Source organism: Sminthopsis crassicaudata, chromosome 5 (assembly GCF_048593235.1).
Source record: "Sminthopsis crassicaudata isolate SCR6 chromosome 5, ASM4859323v1, whole genome shotgun sequence".
NCBI lineage: Eukaryota > Metazoa > Chordata > Mammalia > Dasyuromorphia > Dasyuridae > Sminthopsis > Sminthopsis crassicaudata.
The window spans coordinates 173,538,937-173,564,879 of record NC_133621.1 but is presented as its reverse complement, the minus strand read 5'-3'; the positions used below and the strand labels follow the sequence as shown (position 1 = coordinate 173,564,879).

The following is a 25,943-nucleotide window of genomic DNA, read 5'->3' as shown; positions in this document are numbered from 1 at the left end:
AACTAATATTTAGAAAAATGAATAGCTTTTTGTACAAAAGTAATTACAGCAGCTATTTTTGTGATGACTAAGACATGGAAAATGATGATGCTTATCAATTGAGGAAGACTGAACAAATTGTGGTATATGAATATGATGGAATATTATTGGGCTATGAGAAATGATAAGTAGGATGATTTCCAGAAAAACCTAGAAAGACTTATATGAACTGATACTAAGTGATGTGAGTAGAACCAGAAGAATACTGTAACTGCACATTATAATAGCAATGGTATACAATGAAGAATTGTGAGACTTAGTTATTTTTAGCAATGCAACAATTCAAGATAATTCCAAGAACTCATGAAAAATAATATCTCCCCCTCCAGAGAAAGATTATTTGGTCTGAATACAGATTGATACATACTGTTTTCTGCTTTTTGTTTGTTTGTTTGTTTGAATCTTCTTTTTAAAAAATGACTAATATGGAAATGTTTTAAACAATTGCACATGGGTTACCATTTCAGATTGCTTACAATCTTAGGGAAAGGCAATTAAAGGAAGTGAGGGTTAGATTTTAAAACTCAAAACTTAAAAAAAAATTATTATTTAAAAAAAAAGTTTTCCACAATTTAAGTCAATGCTTTCTCAAAAGACATTTAAGTTTAATTCTTTCTACAGGAATGTCAGTTCTTACATTGGTTGACATTCTGATAGAAAGTTTAAGTTTAAGGTAGTTCAATGCAGAATCTGATTCCAATGTCTACACAATTTTCCTTTTGTGGTAGAATACAGTTGAAAATCTCAATAGGTTTTCCAATCAATTGGTATGCAAAAATCGGTGCCAAAGAAGTGTAATAATGAAGTTTTAGGGGAAGAATTTTTCTTCAAAAACCCTACTCTCATAGATCATTGTAAAGTGTAAAGATACCATGATGTACCTAACCCTCTGAGTATTAGCTTTGCTAAATTTGAAAGGCTCATCTTCAACAATAGGTTAGCCACAAGGTGCTAAAGTGTTTTAACCAAATAAACTCATGAAAATGATTTAATAAATGGTACAACTATGGACTATAATGGTGAATTACAATAATGTGAAAATATTGCTTATCTTCTATCAGGTATAACCAAGACATGGCATTTCTGGTTGTCATCCACCCACAGAATTTCTTTGAAATTTATGTTTTCAATGTAAGAAAAAAAAAAAACCCATCATACTGAAGTGAGTAGAACCAAGAGAACATTGTAAACAGTAACAAGATTATGTGATGATCAACTGTGATGAACTTGGTTCTTTTCAACAATGAGGTGATTCAAGGAAATTCCAATAGAATTGTGATGGAGAGAGCCATCTGTATCCAGAGAGAGGACTATGGAGACTGAATGTGGGTCACAGCATAATATTTTCACCTTTTGTTGTTGTTGTTGTTCATTTCCTTTTTTTCTCTTTCTCATTTTCCTCCTTTTGATATGATTTTTCTTGTGCAATATAATAAATGTAGAAATATGTTTAGAATAATTGCACATGTTTAATTTAGATTGGATTATTTGCTGCCTAGGGAAGGAGAGATGAAGAGGGAAGGAGAACCAAAGTTTTGCAAAGGTGAATGGTGAATGCATTGTATCTTTGCATGTATTTTGAAAAAACAAAAAGTAATTATTATACCAAAGCATTTGAAATAAAAAAGATATACTTACCTATGTTGTCAGTTTGGGAAAAATTTGTTGAAGACGATTTAGGAGATTTTTGTATAAATGAAGATTCAGACCATTCTGAACTTAGAGAGCTGGACATGTAGCTTTTGAGAGACACGTCATAGTCTGATGAAAATGGTAAAAAGTGGCCTGGAGATTGTTGCTGCAGATTTGCGCTGTATAGATGTTTTTCTTCACTTCTGTGTTCAAAAATACTATAAAACTTTAGTCATCAAGGTGGAAAATTAATATTATGTAGAATAAAAATATAAAAGACAGAATTAACAGCAATATTTAGCTTTCTTTTAAGCATATACTTCTTAGTTTATGATATCTTCTATCATTAATATTGGAAATCCAAATGAAACTCTCTGTTATTTCAATAAAACTTAAATTTAATTAACAAAATAGGAAATTAGGATTACATTAAACAGGAATATAAAAGGCAGTATAGCAGTGAATTTAACCTTTTAAGCATATACTTCATAGTCTAAAATAACTTGTATTACTAATCTTAGAAATCTGATGGAAATTCTTTGTGATTGTTATATTACATGCTCTTTAAATATTTATATATTAATAAGGATTTCATAGTTTATATCCTGAGAAATTACTTTGCTACATACAAATAAGGAAATTTTTAAATAGAATAAAATAAATAGAAAAATAATAATTATAATTATTATAATACTTTAATATTTGCAAAGCACTTTATATATGTTACCTCAGTTTATATAATGTGAAAAGAAGAAATGCATTTTAAGTACTATTATTACTTTAGTGAATTTTACAATGAATACAGTTGAGAGGGTGTGTGGTTTTTTTTTTTTTAAAAAAGATTATTTACTATTATAGTATTACATGATCATCTATAAAATGAGGGAACTAGAACTGGATGATATAATATGATTGTTTCCAGCTCCAAATCTAAATACTTTTTTGAAGATTTTTGCATTGAGACTGCATAGTTCTTTGTCTGGATGTGGGCAGCATTTTCTATTTCTTATTTTTTTTTGTCTTTTTTTTTTGTATTGCTGAGAAGAACTATGTCAGTCATAATTCATCATCACACAATGCTGCTGTTGGTTCTGCTCACTTCACTCAGCATCAATTCATTTAAGTCTTCCCAGGTTTTCCTAAATTCTACCTGCTCATTGTTTCTCACAAAACCAGTATGCCATTACATTCATACACCACAATTTGTTCAGCCATTCCCCAATTGATGTGCATCCCCTCAATTTCCAGTTCTTTGACACCACGAAAAGAGCTATTATAAATATTTTTGTACCCACAAGTGCTTTCCTTTTTTTTTAATGATCTCTTTTGGATACAGACCTAGTAAGGGTATGCACAGTTTTATAGCCTTTTGGATGTTGTTTCAAATTGCTCTCCAGAACCGTTAGATCAGCTTACAACTTCATCCACAATCTAATGGAGGTCTAATTTTCCTACATCTTCTCCAACATTTATCATATCCTTTTCTGTAATATTAGCCAACTGGATAAGTGTAAGATTGTATGTCAGTTGTTTTATTTCGCATGTGTTTTAAAAATATAGTAACTTATATGGAATGTTATTGCTCTGTAAGAAATGATCAGCAGGATGAATACAGAGAGGCTTGGAGAGACTTACATGAACTGATGCTGAGTGAAATGAGCAGAACCAGGAGATCATTATACACTTCAACAATGATACTGTACGAGGATGTATTCTGATGGAAGTGGATATCTTCAACAAAGAGAAGAGCTAATGCAGTTCCAGTTGATCAATGATAGACAGAATCAGCTACACCCAGAGAAGGAACACTGAGAATTGAGTGTAAACTGTTTGCACTATTGTCTTTCTACCCAGGTTACTTTTACCTTTTGAATCCAATTCTTACTGTGCAACAAGAAATTCGGTTTTACACACATATATTGTATCTAGGATATACTGTAACACATTTAACATGTATGGGATTGCCTGTCATCTAGGGGAGGGGGTAGAGGGAGGGAGGAGAAAATTCGGAAAAGAAGTGAGTACAAGGGATAATGCTGTAAAAAATTACCCATGCATATGCACTGTCAAAAATTATAATTATAAAATTAATAAAAATATAGTAACTTAGAATGTTTTTTCATATGATTATAGACAGCTTTAATTTCCTCATCTGAAAACTGCCTGTTCATATCCTTTAACCATTTATCAATTAAGCAATGACTTGTTTTCTTATAAATTTGACTCAATTCACTATATATGTGAGAAATGAGTCTTTTATCAGAAATACTGATTGTAAAAATTATTCTATTTTTAGAATTTGTTTATGGTATCATCCTTTATGTCTAAATTATACACCCATTTTTTACTTTAGGGTATAATTGATGGCTTATTGAATTTCTTTAAGTAATTTGGCTATAATAATCCTGAGTTTTCATTTTGGGATATTTTTCAGGCAGGTGATTAGTGGATTCTTTCAATGACTATGTTACCCTCTGGTTTTAGGATATCAGGTCGGCTTCCTTGATAATTTCTTGAAAGATGCTTTCCAAGATCTTGTTTTTAATAATGATTTCAGGTAGTCCAGAAATTCTTAAACTAGCTCTCATAAATCTATTTTCCAGATCAATTGTTTTTTCAATGAAGTATTAAACATTTTCTTGTATTTTTTTCATTCTTTTAATTTTGTTTGACTGATTCTTGATGTCTCATAAAATCATCAGCTTTTACTTGCCCAATTATTCAATTAGCTTTTGTACCTTCTTTTTCCATTTGGCCAATTCTACTTTTAAAGGACTTGTTTTTAATCAATGAATACTTTCTCCATTTGGGCAATTCTATTTTTTAAGGAGTTGTCTTCTTCAGTCAGTTTTTATGCTTCCTTTTTCAAGATATTGACTTTTTTTTCCCACAATTCTACATGACTTGCATTTCTTTTCCCAATTTTTCTTCTATCTATTATACTTGATTTTTAAACAAAATCTTTTTGAATTTCATCCCAATTCATTCCTTTTGAGGCTTCACATTTTGACATTGCTATCCTCTTCCAAGTTTATTTTGATCTTCCCTGTCGCCACACAGTGGCTTTCTATGGTCCAGCCTTTTTTTTCTTATTATTTCTTAAAAGTTGAGCTCTGCTCCTGGGACATAAGGTATAATCCTAAGTTTCTTCCACAGACAGGCCAGAGTTCTGGTCCTGGCTTTCTGTGCCTAGTCCTCAGGTACTTGTGGCTTATCCACTATCTGGAATGGAATGACTTGGCCTAGCCATGCCTACTGGGTTGGAGTTTGGGGCTGGCAATTTGCCTTCCGTGCTGGGGCTGGAGCTGACCTGCTACATTACCAGCCTGCTGAGGGACCTTGGTTGCTATCTCTGCTTTGGCTGAGCAGACCTGGACATACTTGGTGCTAGACTGTAACATGCTCTCCTGGCAGTTACAATTACTAGTCTGTCCTAGACCCACCAGAATACCTTTGACCACTGACCTTTGCAGTGTGAATTCTACCTGGCTCGCCTCCTCTGAGGCCTTCAAAGGTCTCTGGCCACAATCTCTTGAATCTATAGCTTAATAACCGGTAGCGCGCTCAAGAACAGCCATGTGTAATCTTAAATGCCTTTATTATACCTACTCACATAATGCCCTGACTGATGCCCTGACTTGTTGGTTCCTGAGTGAACACCTGGTCAGAAGACCCACATATTCACTACCGAACTCCTTACCTCTTTTGGCTACCCATCTTGGCTTGGCCACCCAGGCTAGGGAGCCAGGGTCAAGAGCACGAGGTTAAAGAGAGCGACTGCTGCCTGCAGTGGGCTTATAAAGGGCCTGTGAGGTCACACACACAGCCAACCAGCGAGAGAGTCACCCATTACGAAGCTATCTCATTGTGGCCAAGATCCCACCTACAAGGCAGTCCTAATATCCACAGAAATTACTTCTGGGCCTCAATCTCCCGATGCACTGTGTCCGCCCATTTAAAGGGCCCTTACACTAGACTTCACCTTCCTTTTATCCAAGTGAGATAGACCTTTCCTGAAGTTATCTTAAACTGAAAAATTTTGTGGGTTTTGTTGTTCCAGAATCCATTTAGATGCTTGTTTTAGCATTCTTTCTAAGGGAAACTAGGGCAGCTCAGGTAACTTCTTGTCTTCAATATCTTGGTCTCTTTTGGGTTCAAATATAGTACTTTTTTCTAGCATTCTGGACCCAAGATACTTAGGAGCAAGTCACTTATACTATCTGAGCATAAATTTTCTTATGAGTAAAGATAACACCGCCCATTCAGAGTTGTGAAGATCCAATAAAATAATGTTTATAAAACCCTCTGAAAAACTTAAAAGTACTATGTTATATTCTTATTGCTATTCTTAGTATAAAAATTCTTATACCTTTATCTTCCCTACAGGATTGCTGTGATGAAAGCAAGAAAGCACTTTAAGCATTCTGTCTCTATGTGTATGTGTGTGTGTGTGTGTGTGTGTGTCTCTGTATTGTATATATAAACACATTACAGATATACATACACACACATATACATACACAGACACAGACACAAAATACATACAAATATACACACACACACACACACACACACACACACATATATATATATATAGATAGATAGATAGATAGATCAGTATGTGTATCTATATGCATGTTAAGGATAGGGATAGGGATTGGACTTGTGATTTTAGTGGAATATGGACTTCCCAGTTTAAGAAATTTCCTCTACTAATATAAGCAATCACATTCTCTACAACTTATAGTCTTAAAGAATTGCCTGAATCAATGAGAGGTAAACTGAGTGGCTGCAAGGTACACAGCCAGTATGCATTAGAAGTAGGGCTTGAACCTAAATGTGACTAGTTGTAAATCTAGCTCTTTATTCACTGCATGTATGTGTGTGTGTGTAAATGTGCACACATATGCATGTGTGTGTATATATAGATATATAAAATCATTCTTTTCATTCAGTGTAATTGTTGATTTTTAACTTACTTACCCTCAGCTTATCTCTCAGATGCTATATCCAGTGAGTATGAAGTTTTGAACATTCTGAATCTGTGAATCACTTACACTAATACTACACCACACTTACCTTGAATTGTTAAATCCTATGCTCAAACTTCTTTTAAATCCCCAAAGTGAAAAAACAGTCACTTTCACTTTAACATTTAATAGCTCACAGCTTAAGAATTCAGATTTATAAATAAGACTTTGGTTTTCAAAAGAATATGATGGCAAAATTTTCTGAAAATTAAGGGAGATGGAGAGTAGGGAGTGAGACTATTTCAATTCCAGTCAAATGAGATGACACAGGATAATGGAAATTTCAACTTCGAGGAAGCAGGAAACAGTTTTTCCTTATTTCAAACTCATCATATCTGGGTTTCATTTCAGGCAAGCTGGTCATGTCTTTTTCACAGGCTCCATTTTATAAACTTCACCCTTTTTTCCTTTCTCCCTCAGGAAAACATTTTTAAAGCAAACTGAATCAATTTATTACAAAACAGAAATTCCTTCTCCAAGTGTTCAAGGATGTTGTACTTAGGGAAAGCTGGCACAAGGCATCTGAGCTTTTTTCACTTCTTAAATGGTTTAAGACATTTTTAATGGTCACAAATAGCATTTAAAAGGCTTAATTTCAATAATGGATTTGTACAATGTTGTCATCGAAACTTACAATGATTTCAGCACTAAAATCCTAGGGCAGAGATGAAAATATTCCTCATGTTTCAAAAACATTTCCATTAGTATAGAGAAATTTATCTCCTGTTATAATTTTGACTTTGTCAAAGTAATTGCTTAAATGCTAAGGTAGAATATTTTTTAAAATTATTAACTCAGAATTTCAATATTGTTATAATTGGAGAAGTAGTGAATTAGTAATATCAACAGCTGTGGTCTTTTTAACATATATATTTTTTAACACTCACAACCCCTTTTTACTCAAGAAATTTTTATGTGACCCTGGGCATACAGATATATAAGATACATATACTAATCAAAGATTTACTGATAAGTCTCCAATTCAGTTACAAGACCTCAAATGGGATTGTGAACCACAATTTAAGAAGCTGGGTTTTAGGTGACCTTTAGCTTTCAAATGTCAGAAGATAAAATTGAAATAAACATTAATTAAAAGATATCCAGGCTTGAAAATAATAGTAGTTCAACTATGTTTATAGTTTCAGTAACTGACTATATATGATGAGGAAGCTATATTTTTTTGTCATAAAAGCTTGTTGAAATCTGTGTCTATGCTTAAAAATCCAGGGTTATCAGTAATTGTAATGCTTAGTAGTTATCTTTTATAGATTTATATTTTTTAATAATTTATATTTGATAAATTTAAAGGAGTTTGTAAAAGGTAAAACAAGTCCTCAGAAGGCCTCTGGAAACTTTTGAACTGCTTCTCAATTTTTATAAACTGTTGCAAAGACATATACAAATTCCCTTCATTGTCAAGTTGCATCTGCCCATTATTTTAAGGCATTCTTTCATAATTCACTTATTCAACAACTGAATATAGAATGAAGAGTCTTATATGACCCTTGTATAACTGATGAGATGTCTTCACTTCTGTTTAAGCAAGGGGCTTTATTAAAGTACTAGATTGTTTTGCTTTTGAATAGAGTTTGAAGTTTTGTTCTTGTTCTAATCTGTTTTACAAATTAACACAGTTTTGAACATTTTGGGACAGTCAGTGTTATGATGGAATGCATAAATAATAGCTCAGGATACTCTAAGAATAAAGAGAGATCAGAGAGATCAGAAAAATTTAGGAGTATTATCAGCCAATTTTAGAATATGAAGTTTTTATATCTGAATCATTTAACATTTATTGAAAAAGCTATTACTAGCATTGAAATTGTCTTAAGTAAACCATATTCACATTTCAGGGAACATTAGGGTTCTACAAAACACAATTTGCTGTTTTAGAGAATTCATGAGTTTAAGTACATTTCAAATTAATTTACTTGGCTCTTTAAGAAACACAAATGTACATATGTAGTTCAGTTCAAATGCTTGGTCCTAACTTCTCAAAACTTAGTCAATATTTTTCATTTTCTAATTGTGATGCTCTTACCGATATTCTTCGTTTGGCTGACTTCCAAGATCATGCATTTCACTTTGTAAGTATACTTCATTTTGTAGAATTGTAGGATTTTCCTGAAGCAATTTTTCCTTTTTCATCCTGAATAGAAGATCTTATGTTTCCTAAAAAATGAAATTGTGATATCAGGTAATGAATCCAGCTGAAGTTCAGGTTTTCAAAGTGACTTAAATTGAATCAGTTGAGCCAATTAACTGAAAGTAAACCAAAGGCACCTGTTAGGATGTCAAGATTAATGATTAATGAGACATGTCAGAAATGTTTGATGCCAGAATCAAGATTTTATATAAATATCTAAGTGTTCCTTGTACTATACAGTGAATGTACTATCTAAATAAATTCTGTGGACATTGTGCACACTTTTTGCCTCATTTTCTCTATGCTTACCAAACATATGTTATAAAATGCTGTAAAGATAAAAAGTCAAATATTAGATATGAAAATCTACAGATAGATCTGGATAGTAACAACCCAGAATATTATTATTGAAGATGAGTCTTTTTGACTGAGATTTACAAATTACTTTATACTAAAATGGCTCTTGTTAGTGGCCAAAGAAATTGTTGGGGAAAAAATCCCAAAGTGGAACTGAGTTGCATTCTATAGCTGAGGAGCTAAGATTCAGGCTTTGACATCTAGGCTAAGAGTCTGCAACTGTGGATCACAGACTAAATCTGGACAACTGCCTGTTTTTGTACAGCCAATGAACTAAGAATGGTTTTTACATTTTAAAATAAAATATTTTATGGCTTTAGATATTTTTTAAAATACAAAAGCCAGTCTTATACTAGTAGGTCATATAAAAACAGATGGCATAGATTTGGCTCATGGATCATAGTTTGGCAACACCTGATTTAGACAGTACTACCTCATTTAAAATCATGAGATATTGTCCAAGTACATACAAGACTTCAATTTAGGGACAATTTAGTATATTAATATTTCACCTTCTCCAGCAAATATTGAAGTAAAGCATTAAAATCTATGAATAAGAGCAATATTTCCTTTTAACTATTTTTCTTTCAGCCAAAAGTTCAAAGAAAGTCAAAATGCCACATTTATTATTTTGGACTCCTTACTGAGGGCATAAGAATGGTGCCCAAAGAGTGGTGGTACAAATTTCCATAAGGAAATCTTATTAAGAATGTCCTCCTTTAATATTACCAAAACTAATCTATTTATTTAGTGCTACACCAATAAAACTCCCAAAAAACTATTTTAGTGACCTAGAAAAAAATAACAAAATTCATCTGAAAGAATAAAAGGTCAGGACTTTCAAGGGAACTAATGAAAAAAAAATCAAATGAAGGTGGCCTATCTGTACCAGATCTAAAACTCTATCATAAAACAGCAGTCACCAAAACCATTTGGTATTTGCTAAGAAACAGACTGGTTGATCAGTGGAATAGGTTAGGTTCACAGGACAAAATAGTCAATAATTATAATAATCTAGTGGTTTGACAAACCCAAAGACCCCAGCTTTTGGGATAAGAATTCACTGTCTGACAAAAATTGCTGGGAAAATTGGAAACTAGTATGGCAGAAACTAGGCATTGACCCACACAACACTGTACACCAAGATAAGTAATGTCAAAATGGGTTCATGATCTAAGCATAAAGAATGAGATTATAAATAAATTAGAAGAACATAGGCTAGTTTACCTCTCAGACCTGTGGAGGAGGAAGGAATTTGTGAGCAAAGAAGAACTAGAGATCATTATTGATCACAAAATAGAAACGTTTTATTATATCAAATTAAAAAGGTTTTGTACAAACAAAACGAATGCAGACAAGATTAAAAGAGAAGCAATAAACTGGGAAAACATTTTTACAATTAATGGTTCTGATAAAGACCTTATTTCCAAAATATATAGAGAATTGACTCTAATTTATAAGAAATCAAGCCATTCTCCAATTGATAAATGGTCAAAGGATATGAACAGACAATTTCTAGCCATATGAAAAGATGCTCCAAATCACTAATGATCAGAGAAATGCAAATTAAGACAACTCTGAGATACCACTATACACCTCTCAGATTGGCAAGGATGACAGGAAAAGATAATGTTGAACATTGGAGGGGATGTGAGAAAACTGGACCACTGATACATTGTTGGTGGAATTGTGAATGCATCCAACCATTCTGGAGAGCAATTTAAAACTATGCTCAAAAAGTTATCTAACTATACTTACTCTTTGATCCAGCAGTGTTACTACTGGGCTTATATCCCAAAGAGATCTTAAAGAAGAGAAAGGGATCTGTATGTGCAAAAATGTTTGTGGCACCCTTTTTGTAGTGGCTAGAAACTAGAAATTGAATGGATGTCCATCAATTGGAGAATGGCTGAATAAGTTTTGGTTTATGAATGTTATAAAATATTATTGTTCTATAAGAAATGACCAGCAGGATGATTTCAGCAAGACCTGGAGAGATGTACATGAACTGATGCTGAGTAAAATGAGCAGGACCAGGAGATCATTATATACTTCAACAACAACAGTATATGATGATCAATTCTGATGGACATGGTTCTCTTCAACAATGAGATGAACCAAATCAGTTCCATTTGTTCAATAATGAAGAGAACCAGCTACACCCAGAGAAAGAACTATGGGAAATGAGTGTGAACCACACCATAGCATTTTCACTCTTTTTGTTTTTGTCTGCTTACATTTTTGATTTCCTTCTCAGGTTATTTTTAACTTATTTCTAACTCTGATTTTCTTGTGCAGCAAAATAACTGTATGGATATATATATATATATATATAGTGTTTAACATATACTTTAATGTTTTTAACATGTATTGGTCTACCTGTCATCTAGGGGAGAGGTGCAGGGAAGGAGGGGAAAAGTTGGAACCGAAGATTTTGCAATGGTTAATGCTGAAAAATTATCCATGCATATATCTTGTAAATAAAAAAGTATAATAAAATTTAAAAACAATGTGGAAAAAAAAAGAATTATGTCCCAAGAGCTATCAAACTGTGCAAATCCCTTTGATCCAGCAGTGTCACTACTGGTCTGTACCCCTCCAAAAAATCATAAAAGATGAAAAAGGAAAAAAATGCAAATGGATGTGGTAGAAGTTTAGGAAGAAGAAAATAGAAATAGCTTATTGCCCATGTTTCTTTCTTTCCCTTCTTCTATGTCAAAAAATTACTGGGTTTTAGAGGAGTTTTTTGGTTTTGTTTTTAATTTATATTTTTTACAAATGGCAAGGATTGCATTCCTGAAAATATTTTTATATATGCAAAAATCTCATTTTATTCACTGTGCATCAATTGTACCTTTTAATAACCAAATGTAAAATATTAAAGATGATGATTAGTTTTTAAAAAAAGAAAAAAAAGAATATCTTCCTTTGAACAAATGGAAAGACTGAGAATGAGGATAACCTTCTATAAAGGGAAACAATATAGTCTAGTGGATATAAATACTAATCTAGAAGTGAGGGTAGTTAAATAATGATCCTGGCTCTGCCTATAATGAACACTCTGTTTTAAAACAATTTAAATAATCTCTTTGTACATAATTTCCTCCATCTGTAGATTATATCTACTCCTTCCTATCTTTTATGAGAATAATATGAAAGTAAAAGTATGTATAAAGCTGGAGACAGATTAGCGTAAAAGCAGTACAGATTATTTTTGAAAATAATTATTATTGATGGGGGCAGCTAGGTGGCACAGTGGATAGAGCACCAGCCTTGAATTCAGAAGGACTAGAGTTCAAATTTGGTCTCAGACACTTAACACTTTCTAGCTGTGTGACCCTGGGCAAGTCACTTAACCCCAGCCTCAGAAAAAAAAATGCCAAAAAAAAAATTATTATTGTACGAGGTTTAAATTTAATTACAAGATACTGTTTGCATAGTAAGTATTCATCCATTCATTTACAAATTAGCATCTTAGAGTAAATGATGCTATTAAACAAAAAAATCAGTATGAGGCAACAACTCATATTTTAATATTTTAAACTTAAATTTTTTTTACATAGTTGGCAACTCAGTTTTGTAAGATGAAATATGTGTCTATCTTCACTCATCACACTGATAAAATGACATCTCTTGACAGTGTCATTATAAACCAATTATGGAAATTTGGTATCAAAAAATTTGTGGGTTTAGCTTGATTTAAAGAAATTAAAATGGATTTATCATTGCATATTATTCTAGATTCTTAATTCTCTAAAGTGAAGTTTCCTAGTTTCAGAAAATTTTATTTATGAGTTATATAGAAAATGAAGCTAATTATGACTTCATTAAAAAACATAACATTGCATAGCTGATTATTCATTAATTTATCAAAGAAATTTTAACAAACAAAATGTCAACTGAGAGGAGCTTTGGGAAGTTCTGAATCTGAGAGTGTTTCCATTTTCTATGTCCCTATTTCTCATTTCCCTCTGCTTTTCTTCCCTCATTGGATGATAACAGTCTGCAACAAAACAGATTTCTATTCTTCAGGCTACTCCAACCAGAGGAGTGTTTCTCCCAGAGATAGAGGAAAAAGCCTTTTAAACAACCTTAGAATTCAAGGTTGGCAAAGTTTTTGCAATAGGCCAGGTGCCACATGCATTATGTTTGTATGCTTGAGAAGAATTCTAAGACAACTGTTAACATTTCTGGTATTCTAGCAGATATACAGAGCTAAAAAGATGGTCTTAAAAAGCCTGAGAGTCAAGGTTGGTACAACATTAGCCAGGGAAGAGACAGACAGAAAATGGCATTTTCTCTGGTTCTTATGTAAAGAAGCCAGAGAACTCAGAACCTGGTTGCAGTTTCAGTGAACATCTTGTTTCCATATAGAGAAGCTCAGCATTCCTGTACTTGCGGTTAGTTGCCCTCACAACTTAGGAGTGACTGATAAAATTTTCCTATTATGTTGATGATAAGACAGAGAAATTACCTGGTAATTGAGATGAGCATCTCTCAGAGGACATGTGTGAAGGTGGCAACAGTTTGGGGATTGGAGCAAGCAAGAATGTTTTAATACCTAAATAAATTTTGATTAAATATGTTTGCTTAGAATTCATGGTGAACTGGTTTGACTTGGTATAAGAAACATTAATGGAGGATATGCAGCTATGGATTTAGACAGATTAGATAATTATTCTAACAGTATTATGGCACCAGGAAAAACACTTAGAAGGCCTTCACACAGGAGACCCAATCCAGGAGACTAGATCCATTGGAGCTCATCTATGATATCTCTGTATTTGTATGTTTTAGCATTGCAAGGATCCTCTGAAGATAAATTTTTGGGAGTAATTTTCCCTCCTAAGCTATGATAGATAACAAAGTTTTGCATTATTACTTTTTTAGGCCAGAATAATTGATTTTTAAAAATAATATGTTCCATTGTCTAAAGGAGCTGTTAAAGCTACTATCATTTTTTGTTGGTGTGATATTATTCAAATGTTATTGTATGTGTGAATTAAAAGTAGTGTACTTTTTGTCACTATGGTATTCAGTTAGAATATTGTTACCTAATATTTGGAATAGATCTCTATTGAGGATCATTGTTCTGGAAAATAGTCTGAGGATAAAAATATTGCAAAGTTTATACAAGACTATTGACATCTTGGTATACTGTGTCAAAGGTATCCAGGATGCAGAAGTGATAGCTGTATTATATGAATTGTCTGAACCAATGGTATATATTCTTGTAATTAGATTCCCTAATGTTATACAGAGAAAGTTTAAATCAATCTCTCTCTCTTTTATGTAATGGGAAAAGGAAGGAAGTATGGTACTGTGACAAGAACTTAGAACTTCAGCCTAAAGTTCAAAGCCCAACTCTATCATTAACTCTGTATGACTTTTGGCAAATCACTTAATATATCTAGTCCCAGTTTCTTCAACTATAAGATGGTGGAATTGGGTTAGATGATCTCTGTGGTTTCTTCTAGCTCTAAAGAGATAATTCAATTCCTACTTATGTGATAGATGGGCAAGGGGAAATTCTTCTAGCTGCTCACAATTTGAAGGCATTCCTTTCCTTAATGATGACTTGGTACTCCTACCTTCCTCAGCAACTGGTGATTTAATAAATGCTCACAAAAGTCAGTATATCATCTCAACCCTACTACACTGATTTCAATTCCGTATTAAAGGATTTCTATGTACTAGAGAACTATGTTGAGGCTCTAAGAGACAAAAATGCCACTGCCCTCACAGAACATCTAGATTTTACTAGGAAAATATTGTATGTTCATGCATAAGGAAATACAAAGTAAGGACACTAGATGGTGCAGTGGATACAATATTGGGTCTGGAGTCAGAAAAATTTCTTTTCATGAGTTCAAATATGACCTTAGACATTTAGTAGTTTTGTGACCCTAGGCAATTCACCTAACCCTCAGTTTCCTCTTCTGTAAAATGACCTGGAGAAGGAAATGGCAAACTATCCCAATATCTTTGCCAAGAAAACTCCAAATAGGTTCCCAAAGAGTCAGACATGATTGAAACAACTGAATGAAAGGCAATATTCAACCAGTGTTGTTTGAGTCCAAGTTTGAATACCTGAATAAAAACAAAGTTATGTTAAATAATTTCAAAAGGAAGAGAACAGTAACAACTAGGAAGGTCAAGAAAAAGTCTTCATGTAGGAGGGTGTAGACATGGTGGAACTCTGGGTAAAGACACAGGGATGCGAAAAGGTATATCTCATACTTTGCAAAGCATTTAGACCAGTTTGACTGGATTATAAATTCTGACTATGTAGGAAGCTGAATTCTCTTCAAGCAGATGGTAAATGAGACTGAGAAAGAGGAACTTTCTTAGATGAAAAGTACATCTGTGATGTTCATGGATCATTATTAGGCTAAATCAAGCATTCATAAGGAACTAATACAACAAGTCTGAGGGAGACAAAGGAAATCGAATACATCATTTCTTCCCTTGAAATTTATATAATCTTTCTTTTAGATTACCCATAAAAGAGAAAAAATTAATCAGTTATCATGAAGAGCAATAGCTGAGAGAGGTAAAGTAAAAGAAGCATAATGTCAAGCTGACATTGAAATTAGCCTTGTTATAATTCCAACCTCAAACTGACTTAAGTAAAATAACTGCTGGATCATTCATCAGCTCCAGTGTCAACCTTGTCCTGACCTTTGTTTCTTTTTTCACTCTAAACTTAACTTTTATAGAATTACAAAGGACCTCTGTAGTCACCTAGTCCAACCCATGACTAATATCTCTGATGATTCAATATCTCTTTGAAGAGCTTTAGTCAGAGGAGATCTCCAGAGTACATTCTATTTTCACAGTTCTAATTGTTAGGAAGTTTTTTTCCCAACTTCAAGTCTAAATTTAACCTCTTAACCAGTTGCTTCTGATTAAGATTAAACTCTGAGATTAAACAGAACAAATTTAATCTGTTATTTTTATAATAGTTCTTCAAATATTTAAACACAGTTATCATATTCCCAATGACTTCTCTTCTCCAGGTTAAGCATTCCCAATTCCTTCCACCAATCTTTAATGTGATTTGGATTCAAGTCCTCCAGGCTGCTCACTGAATACCCTTTGGCTTATCAATATCTTTCTTAAATTTAGGCACTGAAAATTGAACACAATATGCCAATTGTTATCTGATCAGCTTAGAAATAGAGAGATAATCACCATCTTATTCCTCAAATCTAAACTCTTAATATAGTTTGAATTTACATTAATATTTTTGTCTGTCATGTCATTGCTGACTAACATTTTCTGACTTCCAATCATAAACTTAGAACTGGAAAGGATCTTAAAATCACATTTTCTAATTCTCTCATATATAGATAAGGAAACTAAGACCTGGGAATGGAGGTTAAGTGATTTTCTTGAGGTCATATAGGTAGCAGTTTTTTAACCCAGGTCCTATAATCCAGTGCCCTTTCTTTCATACCATGCTATCCCTAATATTTCTCTTTCTCTCTCCCCCCCCTCTCTCTCTGTCTCTGTCTCTCTCTGTCTCTCTCTCTGTCTCTCTCTCCCTCCGTCTGTCTCTGTCTCTGTCTCTGTCTCTGTCTCTCTCTGTCTCTCTCTCTCTCTCTCTCTCTCTCTCTCTCTCTCTCTCTCTCTCTCTCTAATTTTTTGAATAGATAGAATATATACCATGCAAATAAGCAATATAAAAGAAACAGCTTTGTATATTTTTTGTGATTCTGGATATATACATTCATGTCTTTATATCACATCATAACTTTAAACTATAATACTGTCCCTTTAATTGCAAATACATCTTATATGAATTGGGTCCAACATCATAGTCATTTTTGTTTTTTACAATGTTAATGGAGGTGGAGGAAATGTGCCATGTTTTTCAATAAGGGGTAGAGGAAAAAATTATTAGAATTCACCAGTGATTTAATAGACAAACATAATATTTTATTATTCTTACACAAATACAAGAAGGGAAAGGGGGCATACTAGTGATCTTTCCCAACCTAGTTTAGGAATGTGCCTAAAGTAGACTTTATCCTTGGGGTTACAGGACAGCTGTCACCACTCTATCTAGCCAGTCTGGATACTTGAACATAATTCCTTCTTTTTTCCCTCTAACTAGCAAAACTAACTAACTTATTTCACATACCTAACCCCCCATCCACCTTCTCCACCTTCAGCTTTATCTAGTCCTCCAATTGTCCTCTATTCAACCTCTATTACAGTTAATAAATTGAACTTTATGCTAGACCACTTCCTCTAGTACTACTTCTATCTTCTAGAATCCACCGAAACATGATTCCTTCCAGAAGATTCTGAATCCCTGCTTGTCCTCCTTCTCTCTTGGTTCAAGACATACATCTAGGAGGGGAGTAGACATATTCTTAACTCCTTGTTGTCACTTCCAAAATTTTTCCTTACTCTAACCCCTATTCTCAAAACTCCTGATGTCCTTTCTTATTTTTTCCTATTCTTTAATGAAGAGATGGTCCTTTACCATAAGTCTCATTTCCTTTAGGAGCTTTCTCCCTTTCCCTATTCCACTTCTTTTTCAAATTTTCATTTCTCCCTATTTCATTTGTTTTCCTGCTGTCTATTAGCATAGTTATGTCTCCCTCATCCTTAAAACCCTTTATCTTGATCCTAACAATATCTTAAGATGTGGTCCTATATTTTTCCTTCCTTTTTATAGCCAAACTATTAGAAAAAACTATTTACACTTATTGCTTCTGTCTCTACTTTCTCTCTCTTGCTTGCCTTTCCCAATTTTTCTCCAACTCACTCACCCTTCTCCCAACTCTATTAGTGTCTTTTCTCTGAGATTATTCTATATATATTCTGTATGTATTGTGTTTGCTGTTATTTACATTAAAATGTAAAAGTAAAAACAAAATTTACTTTTAAATTGTTTTTTGTATTTTCAGTGTTTGACAACTGGTTTTGACTTGCTACTTGGAATACAGTAAGCATCTAATAAATTCTAGCTAACTAACATTTTGACCTTCCTTAAGCAATTTTCTCCAAAGTTATCAATGATGCCTCAACTACAAAATCCAATTATATTTCATCAGTAGTAGTCCTTGATGACATTTCTGACAATAGATGACCACCTTTTCTTTTTTAATATTTCCTCATTTCTGGATTTTTATGATTTTGCTCTTTACTGATTCTTCATTATCTAGTTGACTAATTTTTTATTCTCCTTTGTTGGTTAAATCCCTATATCCCACTTTCTAAATCTGAGTTTTCTCAAAGGTTCTATTCTGGAACTTCTTCTCTTCTGTCTCTATCTCATCTTTCAGTAATTACATGAGTTCCCATAATTATTTCTATAAAAATGACTTCTAAATCCATATTTCTAGCCCAAGTGTCTCTCCTAAGCTCTTGCCCTACCTCCTCAATTGGCTGTCATATCCTAATGGATTTCAAAGTCAGTACTGTTCCCAAACAGAACTCATTTATCTCTTCCTCCCAGTTCCAAACTTTTCTACTTTTGCTGAGACAACCAGTAAACTTCTAGTTACTCAGGTTCACAGCTTTAGAGTTATCCTTAATTTTTCTTTCCTTCACTCCTTATATACAATCAGCTGCTAAATCTTATCATTTTTATTTGATAATATCTTTCAAATCCCTCTCTATCTACTACAAAGCTATGCCTCTAGTTCATGCTTTTGATAACCTCTTAGACTCCCTAACTTCCTTCAACTCAAATGAGAGCTTCTATTTGAGGATTTTCCTGATCCCCCTATTTGCTACTAAGTCCTTGTCCCCAAGTTATGAATACATGTTGTTTTCCTTCACAGAATGCAAACTCCTTGAGGGCAGGATATATTTCAGTTTTGAATCCCCCAGCACCTGAATCTGCCATATTTGGTGCTAAATAGAAACAATAACAAGGGTACAAAAGGAAATTTCTACAGCATCTAAGTTCTTAGTTTGCCTAGGTTCCTGATTAATACTTAATCTAATTCTGGCTCAAGATATTCTGCATGATTCAGTTTACTAGATGTGGATAATTTTTTTTTTTCAGGTCATCCTAGAGAGCAAGTGTTTTTCCCTTTATCTATCTTGTTAGGGGAGCTATATCTTCAAATGTTCTTAACCACTTGGATATTACTCAGGTCTTCTTTCCATCCTATTCTCAGAGTAGGCTGAGTGTTTTAATCACACATGACTCTGTGGGAACAGACAATTATTATAGGCCATTTAATTTGCTACTTAAAGTTTGTGAAAGAGATCATTGATTTGTGTAAGAACTACACCAGTAGTGCTAAAGCTTAGAATAAGCCAAGCTGTTGAGGACAAGTAAAAAGGTGCATGTGTATATTTTGTTTTGTTTTGTTTTTAACTTACTTTAATGGAAAGAGGAAAACCTGTCAAGTAGAAGTTCACAGTTTAGAGATGATAAGATAAGATAATAACGGTAGTCAGCAAACAAAAATCAGGACTATTCAATTCTAAATTATCTTCTATGTATCTTCTATCAAGGAAAATGACCTATGCAATAGAAAGAATAAAAATGATAAAACAAAATGGCTAATAGAGAATCAAAAGTCACAATAGGTCAGCTGTAAGCAACTGAAACCCTAGTGTGAAAAGCCAGGACCAGGTCCTTGCTTCCCAATACAAGAAGCTTGGGACAGCCCCCTATACCCCAGGAGCAGAGTTCAACTTATAAAACTGAGCAAAAACCCAAAAAGAACCCCTATCATAGAAAGTTACTATGATGACAGGGAAGATCAAAACCAACAATGTAGAATATTAGCAAGGTAGAATTGGCCAGAAATGTCAAGATTCTTGCATATGAAGCTTCAAAGAAGAATTGAATTGGTCTCAAGTTCTCTTGTGCAAGCTTAAAAATGTTTTTAAAGATCAAGTACATGAGGTAGAAAAAAAATTGAGAAAATGAATGAGAATTATGTCGGAGAATTATGGGGAGAGGAAGAGTTAGCAGCTTGGAAAAGAAAGCTCAGAAAGAACTCCTTAAAAAATAGAACTGACCAAATGGGGAAAGAATTTCATTGAAGAAAACAACTTTTTCAAAGAAGAACTAGCAAAATGTAAAAGAAGCTACAAAATCTAACTGGAGAAAATAATTCCTTAAAAATTAGAAATGGGCAAGTAGAAGCTAATGATTCTATAAGACATAAAGAGTCAAATAAAATTAAAAGAATGGAAAAAAAAGAAGATAATGTAAAATTCCTCACTGGAAAAATAACTGACCTGAAACATAGATCTAGAAGAGCTAATTAAAGAATTAGTGGACTACTTGAAAGCCATGATCAAAAACAAGAGCGTGTATAGCATCTTTTAATAAATGATCAAGGAAAACTGACCTGATAGCCTAGAACCAGAGGGTAACATAGTCATTCAAAGAATCCACCAATCACCTCCTGAATTAGATCCCAAAATAAGAATTCCAACCAATACTATATCCAAATTCCAGAGTTATCAGATCAAGAAGAAAATACTGCAGGCATTCAGAAACAAACAATCTAAATATCAAGAAGCCACAATCAGGATTACACAGGATTTAGCAACTTCTACATTAAAGGATCAGAGGACTTGTAATACGATATCCCAGAAGGCAAAGGAGCTTGGATTACAGCCAAGAATCAAGTACCCAGCAAAGTGAAATAGGGGACTTCCAACTTTCATGATGAAAAGATAAGAGCTGAACAGAAAATTTGATTTTCAAATACAAATCTCAAGAGAAGCATACATAGGGAAACAGAAAAAAAAAACTTATTCAATAATATTATACAGTTTACATCCCTACATAGGAAGATGATATTTGTAACTCTTGAGAACTCTCTCTCTCTTTCTTTCTTGAATGAATGAAAGAAGCATTTATTAAGTGATTACTCTGTGCCAAGCTCTATGCTAATCACGAAGTGTAAATAGAAGAGTACATAGTTCTTTCTCTATAGGAAAATATTCTTTTTTTTTTTCCTTCTTGCTATCATTACTTGTCTTTCTTTTTTCTTTCAAAAGAACAGGTGGATTTAATTAAAAAAAAACTGGAAATATTTATGTGAATTGATGCTGAGTGAAGTGGATCAGAACCAGGAGAACATTTTACACAATTAACAACACTGTACAATGATCAACTATGATAAACATAGCTCTTCTCAGCAATATAATCATCCAAAACAATTCCAAAAAGCTCAATACGTAAAATGTGATTCACATCCCGAAAAAGAACTATGAATGAAGCATACTATTTTTATTATTTTGTTTTTGTTTTTTCTTTCATATATTTTTTCCCTTTTCAATCTTCTTTCACAATATAATTAATGTGGAAATATGTTTAAGATGATTGTACATGTATAATTTTCATCAGATTGCTTGCTCACTTAGAGATGGGGGAAGAAAGGGAGTAAAACTTGGAATTCAGTCATATAAAATGAATATTCAAAATTATCTTTACATATAACTAGAAAGAAATAAAATAAAATTATGTGGGAGGAAAAAGGACTGCAGATATACCTCAGAATTTCAGAAGAGCAAATCTACCTATTTTTAAAGAGAATAAAATAGAGTCTACATAAAGGCCAATAAGCTTGACTTTAATAACTAGCAAAGTTCTAGTATACATTTTTAAAAGAATGATTGTGAAAATTGAGAAAAGGAAGTAGTGAACAAAAAGTTATAATGGCTTCGTCAAGAACAGGCCATATCAGATAACCCTTTCCATTTTAATATATTTACTAGAATTCAGTAGATTAGAGTTTATCATGATTTTATCAAACATTTTTCTAAATTTCTTATATTACTCTTGTAAAAAAGAGGTAAAATGTAAGTTTGGCAATAATTTAACAACTTGATATCTACTTGCAAGAAGAATTCTAGATAGAAATATGCTATGTCATAATTTGTATAGATCCAATTGTTACCACGTAGTTCAAATCTTTATTTCTGTAACAACTTCTTCCTTGTTCTGATCTCTGGAGCTACGTAGATTAAGTCTAATATTTTCATATGGCAGAACTCCAAATATGTAAAGACTATTTTCCTTTATATTTTCTCTATTCTAGGATGAATAAACATATACATAAAACCAAGTATGGCATGGCTTTAAATCCCCTGATTCTTCCCAAAACCTTCCTCTGAACATGCCAATTTGGAATTTTCCCCTTTAAAAAATATGGTCTCAAGAACTGAATGAAAATTGTATAGTATCATAGATTATTTAAGTTTAAAAAGACCTTTGAGGTCATTTAGGCCAACGATCTTATTTTGCATATAAGCAAACAGAGGTTCAGAGAAATGAAATTTCTTGCACAATATCATCCAGATAGTTAAAAGCAATGCCAAGACTAGAACCAGAAGCTGAGTCTCTTGACATTCACTTCAGGTATGTTTTCTCCATAGCACAGCTGCCAAAGATCATCTGATTGTATTAACTCTGCAGGCAGCCAAGTCACATTGTTGATTTGCTTTAATTTTTTAGAGTTAAAATCATGTCAACAGTTATACTCAATTATATCCAATCCCCACCATTCAGAATTTAAGTTAGGTGACTATTTTAAGTGCATTTACATTGACATTTATTCTTAATTAATTTCATTTTGTATTAAACAAGACAAGCCTGTCCTTCTAGTCTGTCTTTTTGGATTCTTTTTCTGTTAGTGAGACCATCCTCCTTAACTTTATGTTGTTTGTAAATTTGATAAATACCCTTCTATCTCTTTATGAAAGTTATTAAAATATGCTTAAGCATATACTTAACATTGCTGCTTGCACTGCCAGTTACACAGGTGCAATCCCAAACACATATTTGAAATCATGTAACTAGAACTAGAAGCAAAACTAGGGAAAATTGAAGGTTAGGGATCACAAAAATTAATAAGTTTATTAAACAAGAGATGATACTTAAACATAAAATATAATAGCATTATTATCATTAAATGTAATTAAAATGATCAACCATAAATCAACTTGATGAAATGGCAAATAAACCTTTTTCTGCTTACAAATGACATAATAAATCATCTATTTGATCATGATCTAGTGCCATTAACTTCTCTGATTCTTTCCAAACACGGGTGGAAGTTTTTTTAAAAAGCAAGCACTTGTATTACCTATATTAGACTGCTTGTCATCTCAGAGAGTGACGGAGAGAATTTGGAACTCGATATTTTAAAAACGATGGTAATAGTGTTAAAATTGTTTTTATATGTAATTGGTAAAAATTTATTTTAAAAAACTCAGGCATAGTTTTGAATGAGAAAATCTACAGAAGACTCCAGGATCCCCCAAATTTAGGAGAATTGGAGCACCTAGGTATTCCCACTTTTTTGGGCAAGGAACAAGTAAAGTGGAAAAATTACTGAAGTGGGATTTAGAAGACAGGATAAAGCCTTACTTTTACTACCGATAAGCTATTTAACCTATCATTTCATCTCTCTTGGTCTCAGTTTCCACATCTGTAAAATGAAGAGGTTATACTACAACATAATAAAATGAGGAGATTATACAACATGATGTCTAAGGTCTCTTTCAGTACTAGTAATCTCTGACTTCAGATGTCCATGCTACAGAATTATCTTGTGTTCATGGAATGGTAAATAAAAGAAAATAAGAAAAACACTGAAAACAAGGTATCTAAGTACCTAATTTTATTTAGGACCAACTTCACACATAGCTAGACAAGAAAGGATTTGCACTCAGGTGTAAAGGGCTAGAACTGAGCAGATGCAAGGTAACCTAGCATGTCGGGCTAATCATCAACTGGACAATTCTCTATTAACATATGCTTGGAGAATGACCCTTCCCAACTATTCTGTGCTGGATTGGTGGGTGGGGACAAAGAAGGAAAAGAGAGAGATGAGAGGGTGAAGTTGGACAGGCAGGATCATTCTTTTGGTGGTGGAGAGAGAGGAAGGAGGTGTGGAGATTGCTAGATCTAATTCCCTGACAGTGACCCCAAAAGACCAAGAATAAAGACTTTTGCTTATCCTGACTCAGGCTGATTCTAAGATATCCAGGGTCACAACATTTGGGGCCCAACGTGTAGGCCAAGCACCCTACTTCCACTGAAGAAGTACTCTGGTGACCAGGAAATTAGGTGAGTATTTTAAAAGACAAACAAGGAATTTACTTTGTTAAGGGCTAAACTAGTAATCTTTTATAGCTGAAATGGGGCAGATGTTAGGAAAAGATCCTCCCCCATCCCCAGCCCCAGCCCCATCCCCAACCCCACCCCAAAGTGGCGCTATAGAAAGCATGCTTAAATTAATTGAGGAACAAAGTTTAATTATTACCTGGGAACAGATTGCTATACTCTTGGGTACATTAAAACACACATCCCCTTGGTTCTTAGAGGAAGAAGAAATAACTGTAGATAATTGGAAACTTGTGGGACAACAACTTATCAAATTCTACAATAATATAGGTCCTCCTTCAATTTCCACAGAGGTATTTTATATATACAACATAATTCAATTGGCCTTAAACAATCTTGTAAGTTGTAGAAAAAGGAAAAGTTTTAGAAACAGCTAGATGAGGACGTGTGAGGGAAAAAAGGAAGACAATAAACAATCTCAAGACCTTGCCAGAGGGCAACTGGACTTAAATGAGGTTCAAGGGCATGGTGATTCTTGCTCTCTAGGGGCAGCTTCAACCCCACCTAGGCAGCAGATTATTGATAGGCCCCCATCAACTCCATCTTCCAGGATGGAGGGAGGAGGAGTAGTGGGAGGGGCAGTGATACCAGCAGCACCTCCCTCCCCAGCAATTACCACCTCCTATGACTAGATTGCAAAAGGCAGTACTTAAAGCTACAGAAGAATGGAAGGAAATAGGTGATCTGAGGCTCCAAATTTACCCCGTGATTCAACAGTTTAACTCTTCAGGTCAAAAGAGAAGAAGATACACTCCAAAGGATATAGACATCCTCAAAGACCTGAAAAATGCTTGTACTCTTTATGGGGCTACATCAGCTTATATTAAGATGTTATTACATAATTTAGCTTATGAAGTCTTGACCCCTAGTGACTGGAAATCTATAGCAAGGGTATGCTTAGAACCTGGACAAAACTTGTTGTGGATTTCTGAATATAGTGAGCTCGATAGGATAGAAGCCCAACAAAATAGTCAAAGTGGAGTTAATACTTCAATCACCTGTGACCAACTAACAGGTGTAGGTTCTTATGCAGAAGTTTCAGTACAGATTAATTACTCCATAGCAGCATATGAGCAAATTGCTGCTGCTGCTATCAAATCGTGGACTTCTCTTCCCAGTAAAAATGACAAGGGTGACACCTTCACAAAAATTGTACAAGTATCAAATGAACCCTTTGCAGATTTTGTGGGATGTTTGCAGACAGCTGTCATATGGACTAATGGTGAAAATACAGTAACAGACACTTTGATAAGGCAACTTGCTAAAGAAAATGCCAATGAGGTTTGTAGAAGGATTATACTAGAACTAAATAGGGATGCTCCTTTAGAGGAGATCATAAGACGCTATGCCACAGTGGGCACAAATACCTTTTATAGCCAGGCTATGATGCAGACTTCCCAAGATCCCAACATAGGAAGACAGGGTCCCTTTTGGCAAGGGACTTCCAGAGAGACTCATCAATGCTTTCAATGTGGTAAAGTAGGGGATCTGAAAGCTCAACAGGGTGGGAGAACAAGGCCCAATACCCCATGTCCAAAATGCCATAGAGGCTTCCATTGGGCATCAGAGTATAGACTGATTCAGGGAAACGGAATGAGGGGCCCAGCTCCAGGGC

The 25,943-nt window shown here is 33.8% G+C and overlaps 1 protein-coding gene across 5 annotated transcripts in view; it reads right to left on the bottom strand.

Moving 5' to 3' along the window:
- Positions 1-25,943, bottom strand: part of LMNTD1 (lamin tail domain containing 1) — a 140,612-nt gene that overhangs the window by 66,250 nt on the left and 48,419 nt on the right. For 4 of the 5 annotated variants that reach the window (XM_074268817.1, XM_074268815.1, XM_074268814.1 and 1 more), the window contains exons 2-3: positions 8,743-8,873; positions 1,678-1,874 (exon numbers count right to left, since the gene is read on the bottom strand). In XM_074268817.1, coding sequence (XP_074124918.1) covers positions 1,678-1,874; positions 8,743-8,849 — 304 coding nt within the window. In that variant the 5' untranslated portion in view covers positions 8,850-8,873. Of the gene's footprint in view, positions 1-1,677; positions 1,875-6,750; positions 6,849-8,742; positions 8,874-25,943 lie in introns of those variants that run through there. The other variant, XM_074268818.1, reaches the window with a different exon arrangement.